This window comes from Drosophila virilis, chromosome X (genome assembly GCF_030788295.1).
Source record: "Drosophila virilis strain 15010-1051.87 chromosome X, Dvir_AGI_RSII-ME, whole genome shotgun sequence".
Taxonomy (NCBI): Eukaryota; Metazoa; Arthropoda; class Insecta; order Diptera; family Drosophilidae; genus Drosophila; species Drosophila virilis.
This window is the reverse complement of record NC_091543.1, coordinates 5,245,758-5,264,927: the sequence shown is the minus strand read 5'-3', so window position 1 is coordinate 5,264,927 and position 19,170 is coordinate 5,245,758. Positions and strand designations below refer to the sequence as shown.

Below are 19,170 nucleotides of genomic sequence, written 5' to 3'. Positions count from 1 at the left end.
ACAGTACACTGAAATTTTGACAACTAGGTGGCAACCCTGCTGTTTCAATGCGATTCTTATTGGCAACTTCTCTTCCTCAATAGTAAGTAAGATATATAGATGGGGCTGCCACCTCTTTCGCCCTATCTTACTATAGGGCTGCCACGTTTCAAGGTGAACTTAACAAAGGAATATAAAAGCTAGCACAGTATCAGAGCACAATTTTTGTTCGGCTTTTGTATTTACGCTCATTGGTAAGGGTATTTACACTTCGTATTGGCCAGAAGCCAAACAGTCTTTGCGCTGAATAAAATCTGGCCTGATATGGCCACAAAGCTGTCTGTTGTTCGTGAAAGTAGCTCAAGTTTTTGATCTATTTAAGCGTTGCCTGTTCCGGCTCGGTCTGGTCTGATCTTATATAGTCAGCAGCTATCAGTCTGACTTGCGGCTCCGACTGCGGCTCCAATGATGCAATCATCAAACGCTCTCCCTGACATTATCAATCGTTCGCCCTCTCTCTCTCTCTCTCTCTCGCTCTCTCTGTCTCTTGTGCTCTCGCTCTCTCCCACTAGATCTGGCTCGGCTTGCAGTTTTAGGGTACGTGCTGAGCCCGTGGCCGCAGCTACTTATTAATCTTATCAGAGATTGCGCTGATGCGCAGTTGCATGCGACTTGCAAGTGGGCCAATTTCTGACTCAGACCCACAACAACCGCATCAGCTGACTGCATCGGCTCATCGGTGTCCGATGGCTAATGCCAATTGCTAGTGGTTACCCTTAAATGCACTTCAAATGACATTATTCATCAATGCTTTTGCTTATTATTGTTATAAGTGAAGGTCTCTCAGCCCAGCCCAGAAGATATACTGGAAGCTTTCCTAGAGACCGGAGACCCTAACTGGATTGCGAAGCTATGCTCCAAGTGAGCTAATGATTGGACGATGCATTAGACATCAATAATAACATTAATAATGAAAAAGTATGGTGAAATGGATGTGTGTATAATAAAATCTTCCAATCTTCCAGGTCTTTCACATTCAACTCTTGCTAACTAATTCCTACTCCTATCTGTTGATGGCGCTCTATATTGATCCGATAATGCGAACCTTACACTGGGCAACATCAAGGGCCTTACGTCACGGCACTTCATCGCCATAAATATTCCAATTGAACGCACTTGAATTGTCTTTTATTCATGACTGGCTCTGTTTATTGTTATTGAGAGCTCGGCCCACAACAGCGGCCCGAAAGTGTTGGACTTAACCCTTGCTAAAATTAGACTTCCTTTTGGGTAATCAGGCGTCCTTGTCCTTGAGTTGTTGTGCTTGTTGTTGTTGTCGTTGTTGTTGTGGAATTGATGGCCTGCTAGGCCCTTAAATTATGTACGTTATTGTCCTTGGACTTATTAATATTTGATTACTTACAAACTCGTTTCCTTAGTTCTTTATTTGATCCTGTGGCTAATAAGCCTTAGATTGATATGGAAAAGAGCTGCAGTATAGACAATTAAATTTGAATATACAAAAAATGCAGACTTTTCTAATTATTAAGCGTCTTTATCCATCTATATCTATCTATTTATATACCTTTTATGGGATTTAACATTTGTCCTGAAAGTAGATTTCTTCTTGATCAGCACTTTATTTTTATATAGGCTCAGCACTATCGATATTTATCGATATAAGGAAATTGGGAGTAAATATCAACATCAGCAAACATATCGCTGATTTCGCAGCCAGGCTCGTCAAGCATACAACCTAGTCAACTCTTATAGAGTATGCTGAGACTCTCAACATTTTATTTGTGAGATTACCGCCTGAATGCCCTTCATTATGGGAAAGGAGATTCATTTTTAAGTTAGGGCCTGTGCCCTGCAAATCTCACAAGGATCGGACTATAAGCACCGAAGTTATTTCAGAATGCATTTAGTAGTTGTGGGAGAGAGGGAAGAAGAGGCACAGTTGAGCATATTTAGAAGAAAGCTTGAATATTTCTTAGGGTACTCTTCTTCTTTCATTCTCACTCTCTCTCTCTCTCAGACAATCGAACCCGTAAAATTCTGTAGCACCAGCTGGTTTAGAGCTTTGCACTTCAGCGAACTTATCAGCTGCTATCTTGCAGCTTGCACCCGACAGATAAATAAATATATTTATTTTGAAGGCACTTTCCCAATCAATTTGAAGTTGTGATTTTGTAACAAGTACAAGCAGACATATTTAGTTAGTTATAGTATATATATATTTATTTGTTAACTTGTTTTTGTTGTTTTGCTGTTGCCATAGAAAATGCCGCATTCCATTTGGCTAAGGCTAAGTACTTAACACATCACAGATTGCATTCTCACGCGTGGTTTCTCACGCATGGATCGGGTTCACTTCTTGAGGAAGACCTCGTGCAGTTCCACGTCCTTCAGATTGTTAACGGCCGCGGCGGAGGCACGTTGAGCCCGCCTGCCACGGCGACCCATGCGCCAGTGCTCCTCGATTTCGATGAGGGTGCGACCGCGTGTCTCTGGGACAAAGCTGAGGATGAAGAGGGCGGCCAGAAAGGAGACGCACGCATAGAAGGCAAACAGATTGGCGGTGCCCAGCCAGGCCTCCATATTCGGATAGATCTTCAGGCAGATGAAGGCCAATATCATGCCAAAGAATACAGAAACGCCAGACGCGCTGCCACGCACACTCTGCGGAAAGACCTCCGATATCATGATGAAGGGCAGCGTCAGCATGCCCATCGTGGAGAACACAATGTGGGCGACAATGCAGACGACGGGCAGCCAGGACCAGGTGCCCACCGTCTCGGGCAACCAGCCGCCGGCGGCCAGCAGCAGCATACAGATGCCCATGCCGCTGGCAGAGAAGATGCCCGCCGGCCGTCTGCCCCATCTCTCGAAGATGCTGCTCATAAAGAAGGTGGTTATGATGCGCGCGACGCCCAGCATGACAGCGACCAGCACCGGATCGATGGTAACGCCCGCCGTCTGGGCTATCTGCACCGCATACACAATGATCACAACGACGCCGCAGGCCTGCTGGAAGCCAAAGAAGCCGATCATCATGAGCAGCGGCTTATAGACCTCCGGCCGGCGTATGGCCTGGCCAATGGACTCGCTGGCCGCCGTGTCGCGACTGTTGTCCGCCGTCATCTTCATTTGGGTCAGCTCCGCCTCGAACTCCGGCACGCAGTCGTCATCTGGTTGGGTTTGGGATTGCGGGATTAGCACAGGAACTGGATCTAAAGGAACCGGGCTTGGACTTACCTCGGCGCTGCAGACCGCGAAAGTAGCGCAGCGAACGGCGCGCCAGCTCGATGCGTCCCTTTTGCAGCAACCAGCTGGGCGATTCCGGCATGGGCATCACCAGGAGCGTGGCGGCCAGCTGATAGGCGCAGCTAATGCTGGCGATGAGCACCACATTGTGCCGTATAAAATAGCCCAACACGTACATCAGCAGAATGCCCGATGCCAGGCCGATCGAGGTGCCCAATATCAGTCGTCCCCGGATCCGGGGCAGGCTGATCTCCGCCGAGTAGACGCCCACCGGGGAGACAAACATGCCAATCATAATGCCGCCAAAGGCACGACCCACCAGCATCTGGGCGTATATGTAATCCCGATTCGTGTACAGGAAACTTGTCGCGAGTAGCAGCCAGCCAATCAGTCCAATCACATTCGTCAGCAGAATTGTGTACTTGCGTCCAATGCGATCCAGGAAGAAGCTGACCATCAGCCCGCCCAGCGGACAGGCCATATTGTTGATGGACGCTGTGCAATAGAAGTAATGGAAGACACTTAATCAACGGGGAATATCAAATGGGTAAGACTCCCTCAATAAGAAAGGACGAAACCTTCTTAGCTAAGCCTCCAGCTGGGCATTCTTCCTTTTTTGAATAGATCGACTCAGGGCATGATATACATATCCCTAACTCTATGAGAAAGAATGAGCAACACCCTATGGAAAGGTAGAATCTTTAGTACACTTTTGTCACAATTACCAGATCTTAACTGTGAGCCCTAATGCCGTACCCAGCTCTGATATGGTGCGAGAAAAAGGAACAGCAACCTATGAGCACCCTATTCCATGGCGTAGGTCTACAGCTGAAAAGGTTTCGCAATGTAGAATCATCAGTAATCTCCTGTGAACATTATAAGAACCTATTTGGAGACTCTAATGCCGTACCCAACTCTGAATTCCTATGAGAAAAAGGAATAGCACCCTATAAGTACCCTACTTCAAAGCGTAGCTCTTCAGCGGAAAATGTAGGGAAAAGGAGAATCTATAGTACGTTCCTATGCGAATTACCAGACCTTATTTGTAGGCTCCAATGCCGACCCAACTCTGTAAGGAAAAGGTAAAGCACCCTACTTCACAGTGAACCTCTTCAGTTGCACCAGATTTCATGGGTTTTTCTTAGGTTTTTTTTAGTTGAGGTGTTTTTATTACAGTTAAAACATCATGAAGATGAGTTCTTTTTTTTCAAACAAAAAAGGTCTCGATCCAGTTAGAATGAAAAATTGTGTTTGAGTAAGATAAGAAGTAGATGAAGTCGTAGCCAGTTAAAAACAAGAATGGGATGAGCCCTTATCGGGCCTTCATAGCATGTCTAGGAATTGTGAGAGTAAATGGGTTAAGGTCAACAAGGTCAAAGTAATTGATTGAACAGATAAGGAAATAATTGAATAAGATAAGATAATGGAATATTGATAAGAAAAGATATATCAGCTGATGGGGAAAAAAATAGGTTAAGGTCAATTCAGGCATGGAATAGGAGGATTAAATATGATCCACATTTTGACAATTCAATGGGATCTCTTTATAACCTTTCATTTTTCTAGCTTTTCTAACTTGACTAGTTTTGATTTAAGGACTTGACCGAGCTAGTAATTCCCTTGTGAAAAGCCCGTGAGCCGAGAAACTTTAGCAGATTCGCTTGTTCTTCTTGTTCTTGTTCTTCTTCTACTCTTCTACTCACCAAACCAGCTGGCCTCATCCTTGCTCAGCCAGAAGGGCTGCGTATTGTCGCACAGCTGGTTGAGCGTCACGCTGGGCATGCTGACAACCATGCCGGAGCCCAAGACGCCGCTGTTGCCCAGGAACACCATCAGCTCCTGGCGGAGCACGGCCAAATGTCGTTCGCCCAGCGGAAGGCTGCTCTCCTTGCGCTTATGCGATTTGCTCTGTTTGCTGTTGCTGTTGTTGCTGTTGCTGCTGTGCTTGGCAATGTTGTTGCTGCTGCTGTTGCTGTTGTGTTGCGTATTGGCTGTGGGCCTGCTCTTGTCCAGATCCTTGCAGACGCTGGCCATGCCCGCCTCATAGGGCGGCGGCATGAGCTCCTTCTCCTGCTCCAGCGTCATGTTGCTGCTCGCGTATGTTGCTGGCGTGTGTTGCTGCCGTGTGCTGCTGCTGTGTGTCCTTTATCTATTTGATTTCTTTTGTTCTTTGTCAATGCTTCACAATTAACAATATTGGCAACGTTAGCGCAACGTTGACTGTGGCCCGACTGTGGCTATGTTGCGTGCTGTCCGTTGGCTTTGTAGTGCTCCGCGTTGTTGTCGCCGTTGTTGTTGTTGTTGTTGTTGCTGTTGTTGTTGCTGCTGTTGCTGTTGTTGCTCTTAACTTGGTTGTTGTACACTTGTCTAATTGGAAACGACAAGTGGAAACTTCCGCGCATTTCAATCATATGGCGACCAGCGACTCGGTATCAATTTCATAACTCGCTTCGCGCCTCTCCATGACGAAGGCAAAAAACAAAAAAAAAAAATAAAGCAACACGAGCACAGCAAAAAAAAAAAAAAGAAAACAAGAAGAAACCTTTGAGAACCTTTTTTACTTAAGTTTTTTTTTTTTTTGCAAACGTAACTCCCACTTGATGACGTTACGTCTGCGGGGTTCGGCGTTCTTGGGCTCTGGGCACGGTTCTGTTTCTGTTGAGGTTCGGTTTCGGGTTTTTACCGTTATCAGTTACTGTCTGCTTGTAGAGATGGGCGCGTGACACGAACCCTCACAGCACGTGCGATACTTTTGTGCACTTTGACTGGCATTAAAATAAAGAAAACATTCATATATTTTTGTTGTATTAAATGGCAATCACAAAAACAAATCATTCAACGCGACTTGAAGAGAATTAACACTACATTTGACAAGATTTAACAAGCCTTAGCACGAGCAACTGTGCTGATCGTAACCTTTAACACGACTTTATTCCAATCAATGAGATTGAATTCGATTTTAATACATATTTGACATTGGTTAAGGAAACATATAAAAAAAGTTTACGAATCTCGACACGATTTAAGAGGCCGTAGAAAATGGAATTTCAAGAGATATTTTAATTTACTGAATGATTATCCAACTAATTTTATGGGGCTTGAATTTATGTTATTATAAAGTTTTTGAAACAAGGGACAGACTATTGATGATATACCCACCGATGTGCTGGTGGATGCCGCACAGCTGTGCAAGGCCAACAGCATACAAGGCAACAAGGTAAACAATCTGGAAGTGGTCTACACCATGTGGGAGAATCTTAAGAAGACGCCGGACATGGAGCCCGGTCAGGTGGCCTATCATGACGAGAAGGCGGTGCGCAAGATACGCCTGGAAAAGCGTATCAACGAGATTGTCAATCGCCTGAACAAGACCAAAACCGAGGAGGAGCATCCCGATTTTCGGGGACAGCGCGAGGCACGCGATGCCGCCGATCGTCAGGATCAGAAGCGTTTGCAGCGCGAGAAGCGCGAACAGGAAAAGGAGGCGGCCAAGCAGCGGGAACTGGAGGCCGAGCTGCGCAGCTACGCCTCGCTGCAGAAAACGGAGAACATGCGCACCAACTACGATGCCGGCAACGAATCTGATGACTTTATGTAGTAGCGATAGCGATTCGCCCATATCCTAACCGCGGGCGCTTCCTGCATTTCTCCATTAGCAACCTAAATATCTATATTTAAATGCTTTTTTTTTCTATTGCCAGAGTGTATAACACTCAAATGTAATTATAAAGCAATATCTGTTGACTTGTCAAATGTGGAGCTGTTTTTTTTTTAAGTGTGGAGCAGTTCTGTTAGTATTTGTGAACGCAATTTATCTGGCAACGCTTTCAGGATTTTCAAAATGCTCGAATACGTTGGACGGAAGTGCGCCCAGATATTGGTAAGTGCAGTAGACTATTATCTAAAAGAATTATAGGAGACATCTCCGACACCATAAAGTATATATATTCTAGATCCCTATTTACAGTCGAGTAGATATACTTAGTTAGTCCGTCCGTCCGTCTGTCCATCCGCCTGTCTGTCCATCCGCTCCTTTCTATGCGAACTCTTAGCTTTAAAGTTTTCGACTAAAAACTTCGCATAGGTCGGGCTTTCAGCTGCAGCCAGTAAATATGTGGTAACCATTATATCATATATATGCAATAGGAATGATCGGTCGATAAATAGCTTCTTGTATGGAAAACTTTTTGTTTATCAAGATATCTTGCCCAAATTTGGTATTTATTGTGTCCACTATGCTCCTCATATAAGTATATATATATATGATCTTGGCCCTATTCTAACACATCTGCAAAGCTGTAAGGCAAATGTGTACAAGGGTATTAAATCTTCGGCGTGTCGAAGATATGCCTACTTTCTCGTCCCTTTTTTTTGCTAAATTATCATTTTTATCTTATAACTTGAGCAAAATGATGAACTTCGAAAACCTATGATCTAAATCGCAGTTCAAGACTTAATTTTGTATCGTTTATTTCCAAGCTGTTCTTTAGTGTTTTTTTTTATTGTCATCAGCGCAAAAGATAAAAGATAAAGAAATGTTGTTTTTTTTGGCATTTATAAGAACACTTCAACTGTAGCGGGGCAGAGGTTAAGAGGCAAATGCAACTCGAATCCCCGGGACTTTGAGGGCAGTTTTATGTTTGTGGTTTTTTTGTTTTCTCCTTTTGGTTTTGGGGGGGGGGGGGGGGGGGGGGGGGGGGTTGGAGGCACCGCCGCGAAGCTGTCCTTGACAGCTCAATTTTCGGCTTGTGGGGGGAGCGTGTCCGCTTTATGAAGCGACGGCTTGTTGCCTTTTTCGGAGATGGTCTCGGGTAAGCACATGGCCATTGTTGTTGCCAATGCTGGATAGTTATGGTTGGGCCAGATGTCGGCGGGTCAGCGTTCAGCACGCACTCATTATCGCCCGTTTTATTTTCACGCATTGTTCATGGTCCCGAAGCGAGCATCCCGCATCCAAACGGCCCATTCCTGTCCTTTGTTGTGAGGGATTGGGGGGAAAACTGAACAAAAAACTTGATGAGGCTGCGTGTCTTTTGATTATGCCATAGCTCACTTGCAGTGCCCAAACCCACACCCAATCCGTGTATCTTATGCGCAATGTTGTCATTATGACCGCTCGTAAACATTGATGACAGTTGGGGGCGCAATGGCCACGCCTACATGGCCGTCTGGCTCATTTCGTTCACATTGATTGATTTCCAAGAGTTTTGGGTCTGGTCATCTGCTTTGTTTCGGCTCTTGATACTCTGCATAGCAGACGGGTGCGTAACACTGTTAACAGTGCTGTTGATGTGACGCTAACAGTGTCTGTTAGTTGTTAGCGTCACATTAACATTGAATTGGCTAGTTAATTGGCGGTTAAGTTACAATTAAATTAACACCAGTTTATTTAGCCAAAATCAATTGCCCGTTTCATGAAGCTGTAGACTATGCTGCTGTAAATTGTGCTGTTAATGTCACACTGTTGTCGTCACACTAACATGGAACTATGCATCAATCAAGTCTCTTGCTGAAAGATTAATTGCAGCCAGCTTGGAAATGTGAACTTTGTTAAGCTGAGTGTGGCATAAATTACACAATCCAAAGCAGGTAACCTACGTACTGTATGCTGTGCGGTTAGCGTCCTGCTCTGGTGGCCAGAATAACGGAATGAACGAGAGTGTCAGGAGAAGATTTACTGTAGTCGTAATAAGTTATTTTATGCCGTTGTCGAATGTACAAACTAAAGCTGTCGACCATGCCACTGTTAACTATTTGACGTGAAGCTCGCATTAACATTGGAATGCTCGCATTAACATTAAGATGTTTACATTAACATTGGCATGCTCGCATTAACATTGGGCTTGAAAGGACTCTGTTTTTCTCTAGTTAAAAGCTTTATTTCCTTACGTATTTGATAAAAGAAACTTAATCCCTGTCACTTTATACAAGAAGGGCATCTGCTGGTCGGGCTTGTGCATGCGCCAGTTTTGGTTTAAAATGACTCCAATCGGATGCCGTAAAAGCGGCAACTTAGTTTTGTCTCTGCACTATAATAAACTGCCATCCATGAGCATGAAAGTGGCCCCGGAACCGGGTCCGCTCCTGTCCTTGCTGCTTTCCCGTTGCGTTGTGCTCCACTGTCAAAGCCGCTCATCACTCAGCGCTGCAATGGCAGTCATTAATCAAATAGCGCCAAAACACCCGCCCACTGGACACCAGCCCCCCAACTCCCAATCCCCTTGCCCTCATCAACCCACCTCCCCCTCTGTGGCCACAACAACAATGAGACGCGTCGCTTTTGGGTTTTTATTGCATTTGTCACCAGCCTCAGATGAAGCTTCGAAGCGTCCGTCCGTGCATAGCATGGGAAAATCGACAGTTGCGGTGGCATCCAGATTCAGTTGCAGGACAAGGACGACAGAGTTCCCTAGCTCCGCACCTCCCTACCTCCCTCCCTCCCTTTTTGCTTTTCAACCAACTATGCGCCTCTGCTGTCTACTGTCTGCCATGAGCTGGCATTTTTGGCACGGTTCGAACGGAATAATTAGTCAGCTCTGATTGATGCCGGCAACATCGACTAGCTGATGTTTCCTCTACCCGTCCTCATCCTATCCGTGCACTCCGCTCCTGCAGCTGCAGGACTGACCTTGGCATTGATTTGCTCCAAATTGATTGCATGGAATTTTCACGAAACAGTGTCTCAATCATTGACGACAATATATCAAATCCTGATCAGCATTAATAGACGATTATATAGCTTCACAGATCCTTCTCTATGCAGGAAGTACGTATTTTAAGATCGTCCAAAGCGGACCCCTAAGTCATATAGCTGTCATATGAATGAGTCGAGCTTAAAAGTTGTTATAGTTAAAAGCCACTTTTCTCTGTCTGTCAAGATATCCCTACCAAATTTAGGGCATTTCGAGCTAACAGCATGTTTTCAGTAAGAGAAGTCTGTTCTTCAAACAATTCTATTATTAAAGATATTTTGAGCGAATCATCTGGAAATCGGACTATATTCTATGGTTGATATAATCGGTTGATGATATCGGACCACTTATGCTAAAGTGCAGGGTAAGGGAATTTTGTGAAGGGTATTCAATTTTCGGCACTCCTACTTTTCAATTATTAATCGTCGTCGTAACTACGTACATTTAGTTGTTATCGATGCCGATATTTGTTATCGATAGGTCAGCGCAAATCGATTTAAAAGCTGAAATCATCATCATATAAACTTGCTCGCATAAGTCCCATTTTTTTAAGGAAGAAAATATGTCTAGAATACATTCATTACCAAAAAATTAATTTCATACGTTGACCTTTTTTTTTAATTGTTTTATTTATTATACTTTTTTTTCACATTTTTGACTTGCATCATTCAAATATTTTGTATTAATATTAAATATTAACAATTAATGGGGGTGAGAAGAAGCACGTCTGCAAACATTGGTGATTAATCGGCGGTTAAATATTTGGCATCAGCTTTCAGGCAGTTCATCAAATTCGCATTTCGCTAGCTGTTTGCTCTTGAAATCCACACGACTCGCTTAAATGCATGCCGCATGCCGCATGTCGCATGTCGCATGCCACATGCGGCACTGGCTTTGCCATCAGTCATGCATGCAAACAGGAAGACGAAGTCGAGCGACTGCAGCGGCAGCAGCAGCGGGCGGGTGGGGAGAGGAGGGGTGGGTAGGGGCCAAGGCAATCAATCAGCTGGACAAACTATTAGACCAAAAGCTCACTTAGCCCCGCTGCCGCGCTGCCCCGCTGCCCCGCTGCCCCGCTGCGACCCCGCCTGCAGACTCAACGAGCTGAACTGCGTAATGGAATTGTGTATTAATTTGATATACATACATATGTGTGTGTGTGTGTGTGCGCAATTTATTTAGCATTATATACCCATAAACGATTTATATAATAAATTGGCAGCCATCTAAAATTGTCGGGATTGACGATGATTTTTTATTGTCGGCAGCAATTAATGAGTGAGATCGCTCGCGTGGGGCAGACACACGTTTGCAACATTGCAACTTTTTTATGTGGCACCCACAGATAGCGTACATTGAAATACACAGCACCCTATCCAACTCCACCTTCTCCTTCCCTTGCCAGGGGCTTCACATACGATTTCAAATGCGCAGTTATGAGTTTGTCCTTGCACAGGGACAGGGACGCGACGACAAGCGAAGGTTTCCGGCAATTGTTCCAGAGCAAGACAGCGAATCGAAAGCGTTTGTACAGCGTGCGGCGTATGGACTCGTGAATACCCTGTAATTGCCATTGGATAATAATACAAACATAAAACAAGTAAGAGGGGGAGTTCCCGACTAGGGGATATCCTGAACCCTCTTCCTCCAACATCAAATGCATATATATATTCTATTTTAGAAGTAACATATCGTGTTTCGTGACTCTAGCTTTTATCGATCTAGTCGATCTGCGCAGACACTAGGAGCACCTACATCTTATTAAGTCTCTAGTTCTTATAGGTTCTGAGATCCTTGCGCTCATACATACGGACGGACGGACGGACAGACGGACATGGCTAGATCGACTCGGCTGTTGATGCTGATCAAGAATATATACACTTTATGGGGTCGGAGATGCTTTCTTGTGCCTGTTACATACATTTGGATTTTGCACAAATACAATATTCCCCTATACCCATTTTTAAGCGGTTCAGGGTATAAAAAACGCACAGTTTCAAGCACAAAACATAAAACGATTTATTCGCATACATTTAAAACATGTGCATCGTATTAACATACTCTGTAATAGCACGCAAAAGAGAATATTGTTTTTATTACAACAAAATAGCCCAAGCTATTTCTCTTTGGCGCTTGCTCTCTTGACAGTTCCATTTGCTGAGCTTGTCAGTGAAGAACTGGGATCGCTCTGGCTTAACATAAAGATAGAAGTCATTTTAAACCCCAAAAATATAAATCGAAATATATTGCAGACTTAATGAAAGCATAAGAAACTAAGCACAAATTTTATAAAATTTAAAAAAAAGTTCATCAAATCAAATAAAATTGAACAAAAAAGGATAATAAATGGTTAGCAATTTTATTTTGTTTCGTCAATACAAATAAAAATAATATATATAAAAAATATATTTAAAGAAACGAAAAAAACATTTAAAAGTACTTCCTCGAAATCTCATCGCTCACTCTTAGCCTTAAGCAAAATACATAAATACAAATTATTGTATTTAGGCAAAAGAAGTAAAATTATTAAATTTCATAAAAAAAACCCACATACTTTATGTTAAAGCTACAAGATCTGAAATTGAAAATAAATAAGATCTTTGCTTAACATGTGCATGTTAAAGACCATGTTAGCTGACAAGCAGTTAGTTTTGATCCCTTTGTCAAATGTTAACATTTTGACTGAGGCGAAAAGACGTGCTTGAATTGATCGCAAAGGCAGGCTAAGCTACCCCATTACCACTATTACGTGGTATAACACAAATGCTTGCTCATGTTTGCTTTGTGCGTGTGTGTATGTGTGTGTTTGTGTGTTTGTGCGGGGTAGCCGTGAAATTTCATTTGAATGTGTCTCAGTGGACAAATCAAAGTTAACGAAGCTTCAGCTGCAAATCTAGCTCCAGCAGCTGCTGCTGCTCTGCAGGCAAAAACAACGGAGCGCAGCGCATAAAAGCGCACACCAAAGGAAAATTGAAAAATCAGCAACGATGCGAGAAAAACTAATAGAAACCAAAAAAACGAGTGGACGGACATGTAACAGTGCCTGCTAAAACTATGATAGGTAGCATATTTGCTGCACTTTCAATTTTTTTCTTGATTTAAGTCGTAGTCTACAAGAGTTAAACATTTCACTAGAATTTTACGCTGACAATTGGATAAGGATGGCAGCTGCAACAAATGTGCCAGCACTGCGCCACGCCCAGCGCATTTCGATGGGCTGCAATTCTCAGTAGAATTTGCGGCAGGTTGCAAGTTGCAAGTTGCAGCGACACGAATTTCGCTTGATTTGTGTGCAGGCGCCTTCAAGGTTACGCGACGCTTTGGCGTCTGTAAAAGGGGTTGAGGGGAGGGAGAGGGCGCCAAAAGGGTTTAGGTGTGCACTTTGCTATGCGGCATTGTAGATTGGCCATAAATTCAATGCACTTGAACCGAATGCCCCCACTAACGCCCCCTCCGCCCCATGGGCTGGGGGCAAACATCATGGTGGTCGGGCTAGAGAGCCTGGGTCGGCTGGGTCGGCTGGCCACAGGGCGCAATGGCTCGGCGCTTAATGCTTCCTTGTCAGCAGTTTATGCGTCGTTCGGCCATTTGCACAAATTGTTTATGGCCCAAATGCCCAAGAGCCAACAGAAGCCAAACTGCCCCATAACAATGCCACATGGCCAAAAGGCCGAACGACTTTTATGTACGGCAAGGCAAGCCACTTTCCCAGCACCTTTAAGGCATTCACATCGCCTTTGGGCTGTCACTTTTTATGACAGAGTTGCCACACTTGTGAAGACTTGCTTGATTTGTGATTCGAACTCTGGCGACATTATATTTGGCTAGCTCCCAAATTCCCAAATGAGCTCAGGTATAAATAAAACAAAGCTTTAAAGCCCATAAAGAGAAAACAAATGAGAAATGACAGCTATAAGCACACCTTTTACATTTTACAGCGTATGTTATTCAGCTGGCAAATTTACCATTTAGCCTGCAAGTTTAATTTGGTCTTATAAAAATACATGGCAAGGAATATAAAGTTTTTGCTAAACAGCAGATTCTTTTGAGTATCATTCGGGTCGAATTCCTCACAAATATTTGAGAAAATAAAGTATAAAGTTGAAGATTCCATTAAAATTAAATAAGCAAAAAAGTATCTTCGTGGTAAACACAAAAAGCCTGTGGTTGTTTCTTTACAAGCAGGAATCAAAAGAACATTTTTGCTTCAACTCGAATAATATTTAAAAATTATCAAATAATGTAGCTTAAGTAACTAAAAAACACAAATACAAAATAAAATAAAAAATACAAGATATTGCCTTTTGGAAACCAGGAACATCTCGCTTTTAGTTTGTAAGTTTATTATTACCTGAACGCTTCGCAGGTTTTACTGTTAATAGAAAAATTAAGATTTTTTTGGGTATCATTCGGAGCGAAAACCTGACAATCAACTTTCTTTTAAACCAAAAAACATAAACGGTCTGTGGTTAGTTCTTTAAAGGTACGTGTCACGCAACCAAAAATAAAAAAAAAAAATACATAAAAAAAAGTATGAGGATAAAAAAGGAATCAAGAAAAATATAAATAAAGAGGAGTCTGTCCTCGACGAAGCACCGAAGCAGACTGAGCCTCAAAGCAGTTGCCAACTCGAAAGAAGGCATTTGTTGGGCATGGCAACGCCTACTTTGATGTTATACAAAACTTAGAGATGGCAATCTTAACCCTTAATAGTATGTTGATTGCATGAGCTAAGGCTGAAGAATAAGGCCTTAAAGAATATATGATAAACACATGTGAAAATTCTCTAGATGTTAGTGCTCTACTAGAAGATAGATGTTTTAAGGCAAAGCTTGGTGTTAAGTTTCTAACAGTAGAGTCGAGTGAAAGACATGTCCTTACAGTAACAGAATTGATCAAGCTTTAACAGCGTCTGTTAGCTTAACGATGGAGTCAATGTGGAGAGAGAAGAAACAGACGGTCGACAGTTAACAGATATGTTAATCCGCAATGTGGCCAAGCTAATGGTAAATTTACCAACTGATAAACGTGCTACTTAAACATTGAAATAGGCGAAATAATATGCGCTCTTACTGCTTGCTAAATCTTTAACGCATTCTTATTCTTCTACTGTTAAGTTATTCATTTTATTTATGCGATTCACTGTATAGCTTGAAAACATCTTCAAAATGACAAAAATAAGAAGAGGGCTGACTCGTCATAAAATGTGAAATACAACTCAAATGAATTTTCACTTTTGGTTCGTAAACAACATATTTGATTTTTCGAATATTTGTTAACTTTGTTTGGAATTGTGTGGGGCACGGAGAAGGAAGCATCACCGACCCCATCAAGTGTATGTTATTTACAATCAACACAATCTTTACACTCAATTTCAATACTTTAGAATGATTTGCGAAATACTTAGTTAAAGACAGTTGCACCGTCACGATTATCAAATAATATAGGTACGCAGCAACGTTTGCATGCTCTATGCCAAGCCAGATGCATGGATGAATGGTAAACTGCTGTAAATGGAAAGGGTATATCTGAGGCTCTAACTGGCCAATAAACGTTATCAGAGCCATGATTTCAACAGTCTAACCGACTGTTGCAGCAACTATTAGAGCCTTATCTGGGAACTGACCTACGTGGCAGATAAGCTCAGCTACAGATTGTGGCTAGGCATAAATGCGCCGTTTGTATCGATTCAAGCAACAGTCGGCAAACGGAATCTCTGCTACAAACTAGTTCCATGTGCTGGACAAAATGTTTCTGGTAACAATAGTTTTGATCGTGCTGCTGGCGTCTCTGGGCTATGTGTTCCTCGTCTGGAACTATGGCTATTGGCGCAGGCGGAAGGTGCCTGGTCCGCGGCCAGCGCTTCTTACCGGCAACTATCCCAACATGTTCACAATGAAGCAACATCTTATCAAGGATCTAAATGAGATCTATTGGTAATTATCGCGATTCTATAGCTTTTCCCAAAGAGATTGCTGTCAATGAAGAGGACTCTTTCCTTTCCCACCTGCAGCAAATACAAGCAGCAATATGATGCTGTCGGCATTTATGCGTCCCGCTCCCCTCAGCTGTTGATTGTCAGCCCGGAGCTGGCACATCGTGTATTCGTTACGGACTTTAAGCACTTCCACGACAACGAGGTAAGCGCCTTGGTGACCGAGAAGTCCGACTTCATCTTTGCCAACAATATCTTCACAATGACCGGGGAGGGCTGGAAGGAGCGCCGCTCCGATCTAACACCCGGTCTTACCATAAGTCGCGTAAGCCTTCTGAGCACTCTGTAAATGCTTTCTTATCTGCAAGCCGTGCACTAAATCAATTTAGGTCAAGGCGGTTTACCCTGTGACCAACCAGGTGTGCAGAAGGATGAACGAGTTCATACGCAAGCAGATCCGCATTGGATCGCCGGACGGCGTCAACAGCAAGGATGTGGGTGCTACATGGTGTAAATATCAGAAAGTCCATTAAACCCTGTTTTTACGAACAGCTCAGCTTGTGCTTCACCACCGAAATGGTCACCGATGCGGTTCTTGGCCTGAGCGCCCAGAGTTTCAGCGAACATCCCACGCCGGTGTTGGCGAACATAAAGACTCTCTTCGAACAGCCCTTGTCCCTGCTGCTGAGCTTCATGGCGGTGTCCGTGATACCCTCACTGCGTCACATCATAAAGCTGCGTTTTATACCCAAGCACGTCGAGGAGTTCTTCGTGGAGTTCATGCAGGCGGCGGTCGGAGCGCGCCGTGGAACGCAATCCGATCGCGTTGACTTTCTGGACTACATTCTACAGCTGGCCAAGAAGAGGAACCTGCCCGCACGACAGCTAACCGCCTACTCGATGACCTTCCTGCTGGACGGCTTTGAGACAACGGCCTCTGTGCTGGCCCACACGCTGCTGCTCCTGGGACGGGATGCCGAGGCACAGCAGCGACTGCGCGAGGAGCTGCAGGCAGAACTGAACGATGAGGGCTTTGTCGCATTCGATAAGCTGGTCGAGCTGCCCTTTCTGGATGCCTGTGTTCACGGTATGTATTGGATTACGTACAGCTGCGCTCACAATAACTCGGTCTTACAATTCCAGAGAGCCTGCGACTGTTCCCTCCACTTACGGTCTCCAACAGGCTGTGCACTAAGCCCATCGAGCTGCCCAATCGGAACGGACCCAATTTTACCATAGAGCAGGGCACCACCGTCCTTGTGCCCCACGCCTGTTTTATGCTGGACGAGGATTACTTTCCCAATGCCCATCAGTTTCAGCCCGATCGCTTTCTGGAGCCCAATGCGGTCAAAATGTATCGCGATCGCGGCGTCTTTATGGGCTTTGGCGATGGTCCCCGCATCTGCATCGGTACGTAAAGCCACAATTGACCTGTTCCCATTTCATTCAATACTCACACTCCTTGGCTGGCTACAGGCATGCGCTTCGCTTTGGCCCAGATAAAGGCAGCTCTCGTCGAGATTATTGTCAATTTCGATGTCAAGGTCAATCCCAAGACACGCAAGGATAACAAGTTCAGTCCAATTGGAATTGTTACATCCCTCGAAGGCGGCATTTGGTTGGATTTCGCCGCGCGTCAATAAACGCAATAAAGCAAGAACGAATTCTAAATGTTTTTTTCCTATCAACACTTAAATTCCAGCATAATCCTTTAAAATAATGGTACGTATAAAATAAATTCTCTCAAGGATCTTTAAAAACCAAACCTCGTGAAAGTCAAAAAAAGGCTGTTAAATGTTTGAGAAGATATTTTTAGGTGGTTCTAGTTAACAATATATGTCTATGTAAAAGAAACCAACTTTATTTAGGGCCACCCAAGCCATCTGCAAAGGCATAGAAAAACCAATATCAATGTCTACTATTCGGTATATTCTATTAATTTTGGGTTCTCCTTAGTTAAAAACAATTTTCACTTGAGACCCAAAAAATCAATTTCCGCATCAGCTGCCAGCCTGATCTCTGGCTTCATTCGGAGTCAAAGTCTCGTTGCGTAATAATAAATGCTTAAGCTTTGTTTTATCCTTTAGCAGGAAACTTCATCTGATGTTTAAGTCATGAGCTTTAAGATGTATAAGAAGTTTTCCACCCGAAAAGATCTACGATTAGAATAAGTAGTCTCAATGAATAGAATTTATGTACATATAATGTATAGAAAAGTTCGACAGTGGATTTATGGATGTGATAAAACAAGTTCGAGGACCAAAACAAAGCTGTAAAGAGATCGCGATAAGATATAGTAACAATCCATGCTTAAAACAAGTAAGAGGTTCTAGTCGGGAGCTCCCGACTAGGGGATACTCTGAACCCTCTTCTTTCAACATCAAATGCATATATATATCCTATATGCTATATGTTCAGTTTGGGGACTCTAGCTCTTATTATTTACCAAAATTGCCCAAAACAGGGTAACAGGATATCGATTATCGGAAACAAACTCGATCTGCGCAGGCACTGGGAGCACCTACATCTAAAATAATGTCTATAGCTCTTATATGTTCTGGGATCCGTGTGTTCATACATACGGACGGACGGACGGACAGACAGACGGACATGGCTAGATCGATATGGCTATTGATGCTGATCAAGAGTATATATACTTTATGGGGTCGGAGATGCTTCCTTGTGCCTGTTACATACATTTGTATTTGCACAATACACCCATTTTTAATGGGTTCAGGGTATAAAAAATAATTATTTGCCTTCACTTAAAGCAGTCGAAAATGAATAAAACTCAATTGATTTTGCTTCAAATATAATTGTTTCAATTTAATTCTTGAATTTAATTGTATATAATTGTTGTTTTTTATAATTTCGCTTTGATATTTGTAGTATACGAGTATAATATAGTATATATATATATGTATATAATGTTCTCGTGCCTAATCGCACATATACATCTGTATTTCTTTATGTATATATATATATATACATATATATATGTATAAATATGTAATTAAAAGATTTTGCCTTTGGTTTGTAAAATACAATTTGACAAATATATATATATATATATATGTATGCATATATTCGCACTTTAAATTTATATATAAGTATTTATGTGTTTGTTTTGCCATTTTTGTAGCTTAGAAAAAAAAAACCCCTTTTGGTACCCTTTCTAAATTTGGAACACGTTTTTCAACAAATTTTTAGTGGGGATATTCCGCAGCCCAAGTAAACTGCTGAAACTTGAATCTGGCACACAAGATCGCCTGAAGACTTATGTCAACGGCGTTGCCA

At 43.0% G+C, this 19,170-nt stretch overlaps 3 protein-coding genes and 1 long non-coding RNA gene across 4 annotated transcripts; 3 read left to right on the top strand and 1 right to left on the bottom strand.

Annotated features, from left to right (window-relative positions):
• Positions 1–681: 681 nt before the first annotated feature.
• On the top strand, positions 682–1,154 carry LOC116649851 (uncharacterized). Its single transcript, XR_004302754.2, has 2 exons — positions 682–900; positions 1,005–1,154. It is a non-coding gene; the product is annotated as an uncharacterized lncRNA (long non-coding RNA).
• A 1,039-nt stretch (positions 1,155–2,193) lies between these two features.
• LOC6633236 (facilitated trehalose transporter Tret1) lies at positions 2,194–6,023 on the bottom strand. Its single transcript, XM_032433058.2, has 3 exons — positions 4,950–6,023; positions 3,238–3,741; positions 2,194–3,170 (listed from the first exon to the last, which is right to left on the bottom strand). Exons 1-3 carry the CDS (start codon positions 5,329–5,331, stop codon positions 2,350–2,352), a joined length of 1,707 nt encoding a protein of 568 aa, XP_032288949.1. The 5' UTR covers positions 5,332–6,023; the 3' UTR covers positions 2,194–2,349.
• LOC26531548 (coiled-coil domain-containing protein 25) lies at positions 5,847–6,999 on the top strand. Its single transcript, XM_070208031.1, has 2 exons — positions 5,847–5,909; positions 6,380–6,999. Exons 1-2 carry the CDS (start codon positions 5,847–5,849, stop codon positions 6,842–6,844), a joined length of 528 nt encoding a protein of 175 aa, XP_070064132.1. The 3' UTR covers positions 6,845–6,999.
• Positions 7,000–15,621: 8,622 nt separating this feature from the next.
• Positions 15,622–17,537, top strand: LOC6633235 (probable cytochrome P450 28a5). The gene is made up of 6 exons (XM_002056738.4): positions 15,622–15,874; positions 15,952–16,198; positions 16,263–16,367; positions 16,426–16,960; positions 17,017–17,283; positions 17,350–17,537. Exons 1-6 carry the CDS (start codon positions 15,687–15,689, stop codon positions 17,514–17,516), a joined length of 1,509 nt encoding a protein of 502 aa, XP_002056774.2. The 5' UTR covers positions 15,622–15,686; the 3' UTR covers positions 17,517–17,537.
• The last annotated feature ends 1,633 nt before the right edge of the window (positions 17,538–19,170 follow it).

Excerpts from the sequence above, each read along its gene's own strand:
- LOC6633236 (XM_032433058.2), bottom strand. The coding sequence starts at position 5,331 with ATGACGCTGGAGCAGGAGAAGGAGCTCATGCCGCCGCCCTATGAGGCG. Across the intron at positions 3,742-4,949 it reads GGATGAGGCCAGCTGGTTTG|CGTCCATCAACAATATGGCC; the intron begins GTGAGTAGAAGA and ends TCTATTGCACAG. Across the intron at positions 3,171-3,237 it reads TCGCGGTCTGCAGCGCCGAG|ATGACGACTGCGTGCCGGAG; the intron begins GTAAGTCCAAGC and ends AAACCCAACCAG.
- LOC26531548 (XM_070208031.1), top strand. The coding sequence starts at position 5,847 with ATGACGTTACGTCTGCGGGGTTCGGCGTTCTTGGGCTCTGGGCACGGT. Across the intron at positions 5,910-6,379 it reads ACGGTTCTGTTTCTGTTGAG|GGACAGACTATTGATGATAT; the intron begins GTTCGGTTTCGG and ends TTTTGAAACAAG.
- LOC6633235 (XM_002056738.4), top strand. The coding sequence starts at position 15,687 with ATGTTTCTGGTAACAATAGTTTTGATCGTGCTGCTGGCGTCTCTGGGC. Across the intron at positions 16,368-16,425 it reads ACGGCGTCAACAGCAAGGAT|CTCAGCTTGTGCTTCACCAC; the intron begins GTGGGTGCTACA and ends TTTTACGAACAG. Across the intron at positions 16,961-17,016 it reads TCTGGATGCCTGTGTTCACG|AGAGCCTGCGACTGTTCCCT; the intron begins GTATGTATTGGA and ends TTACAATTCCAG.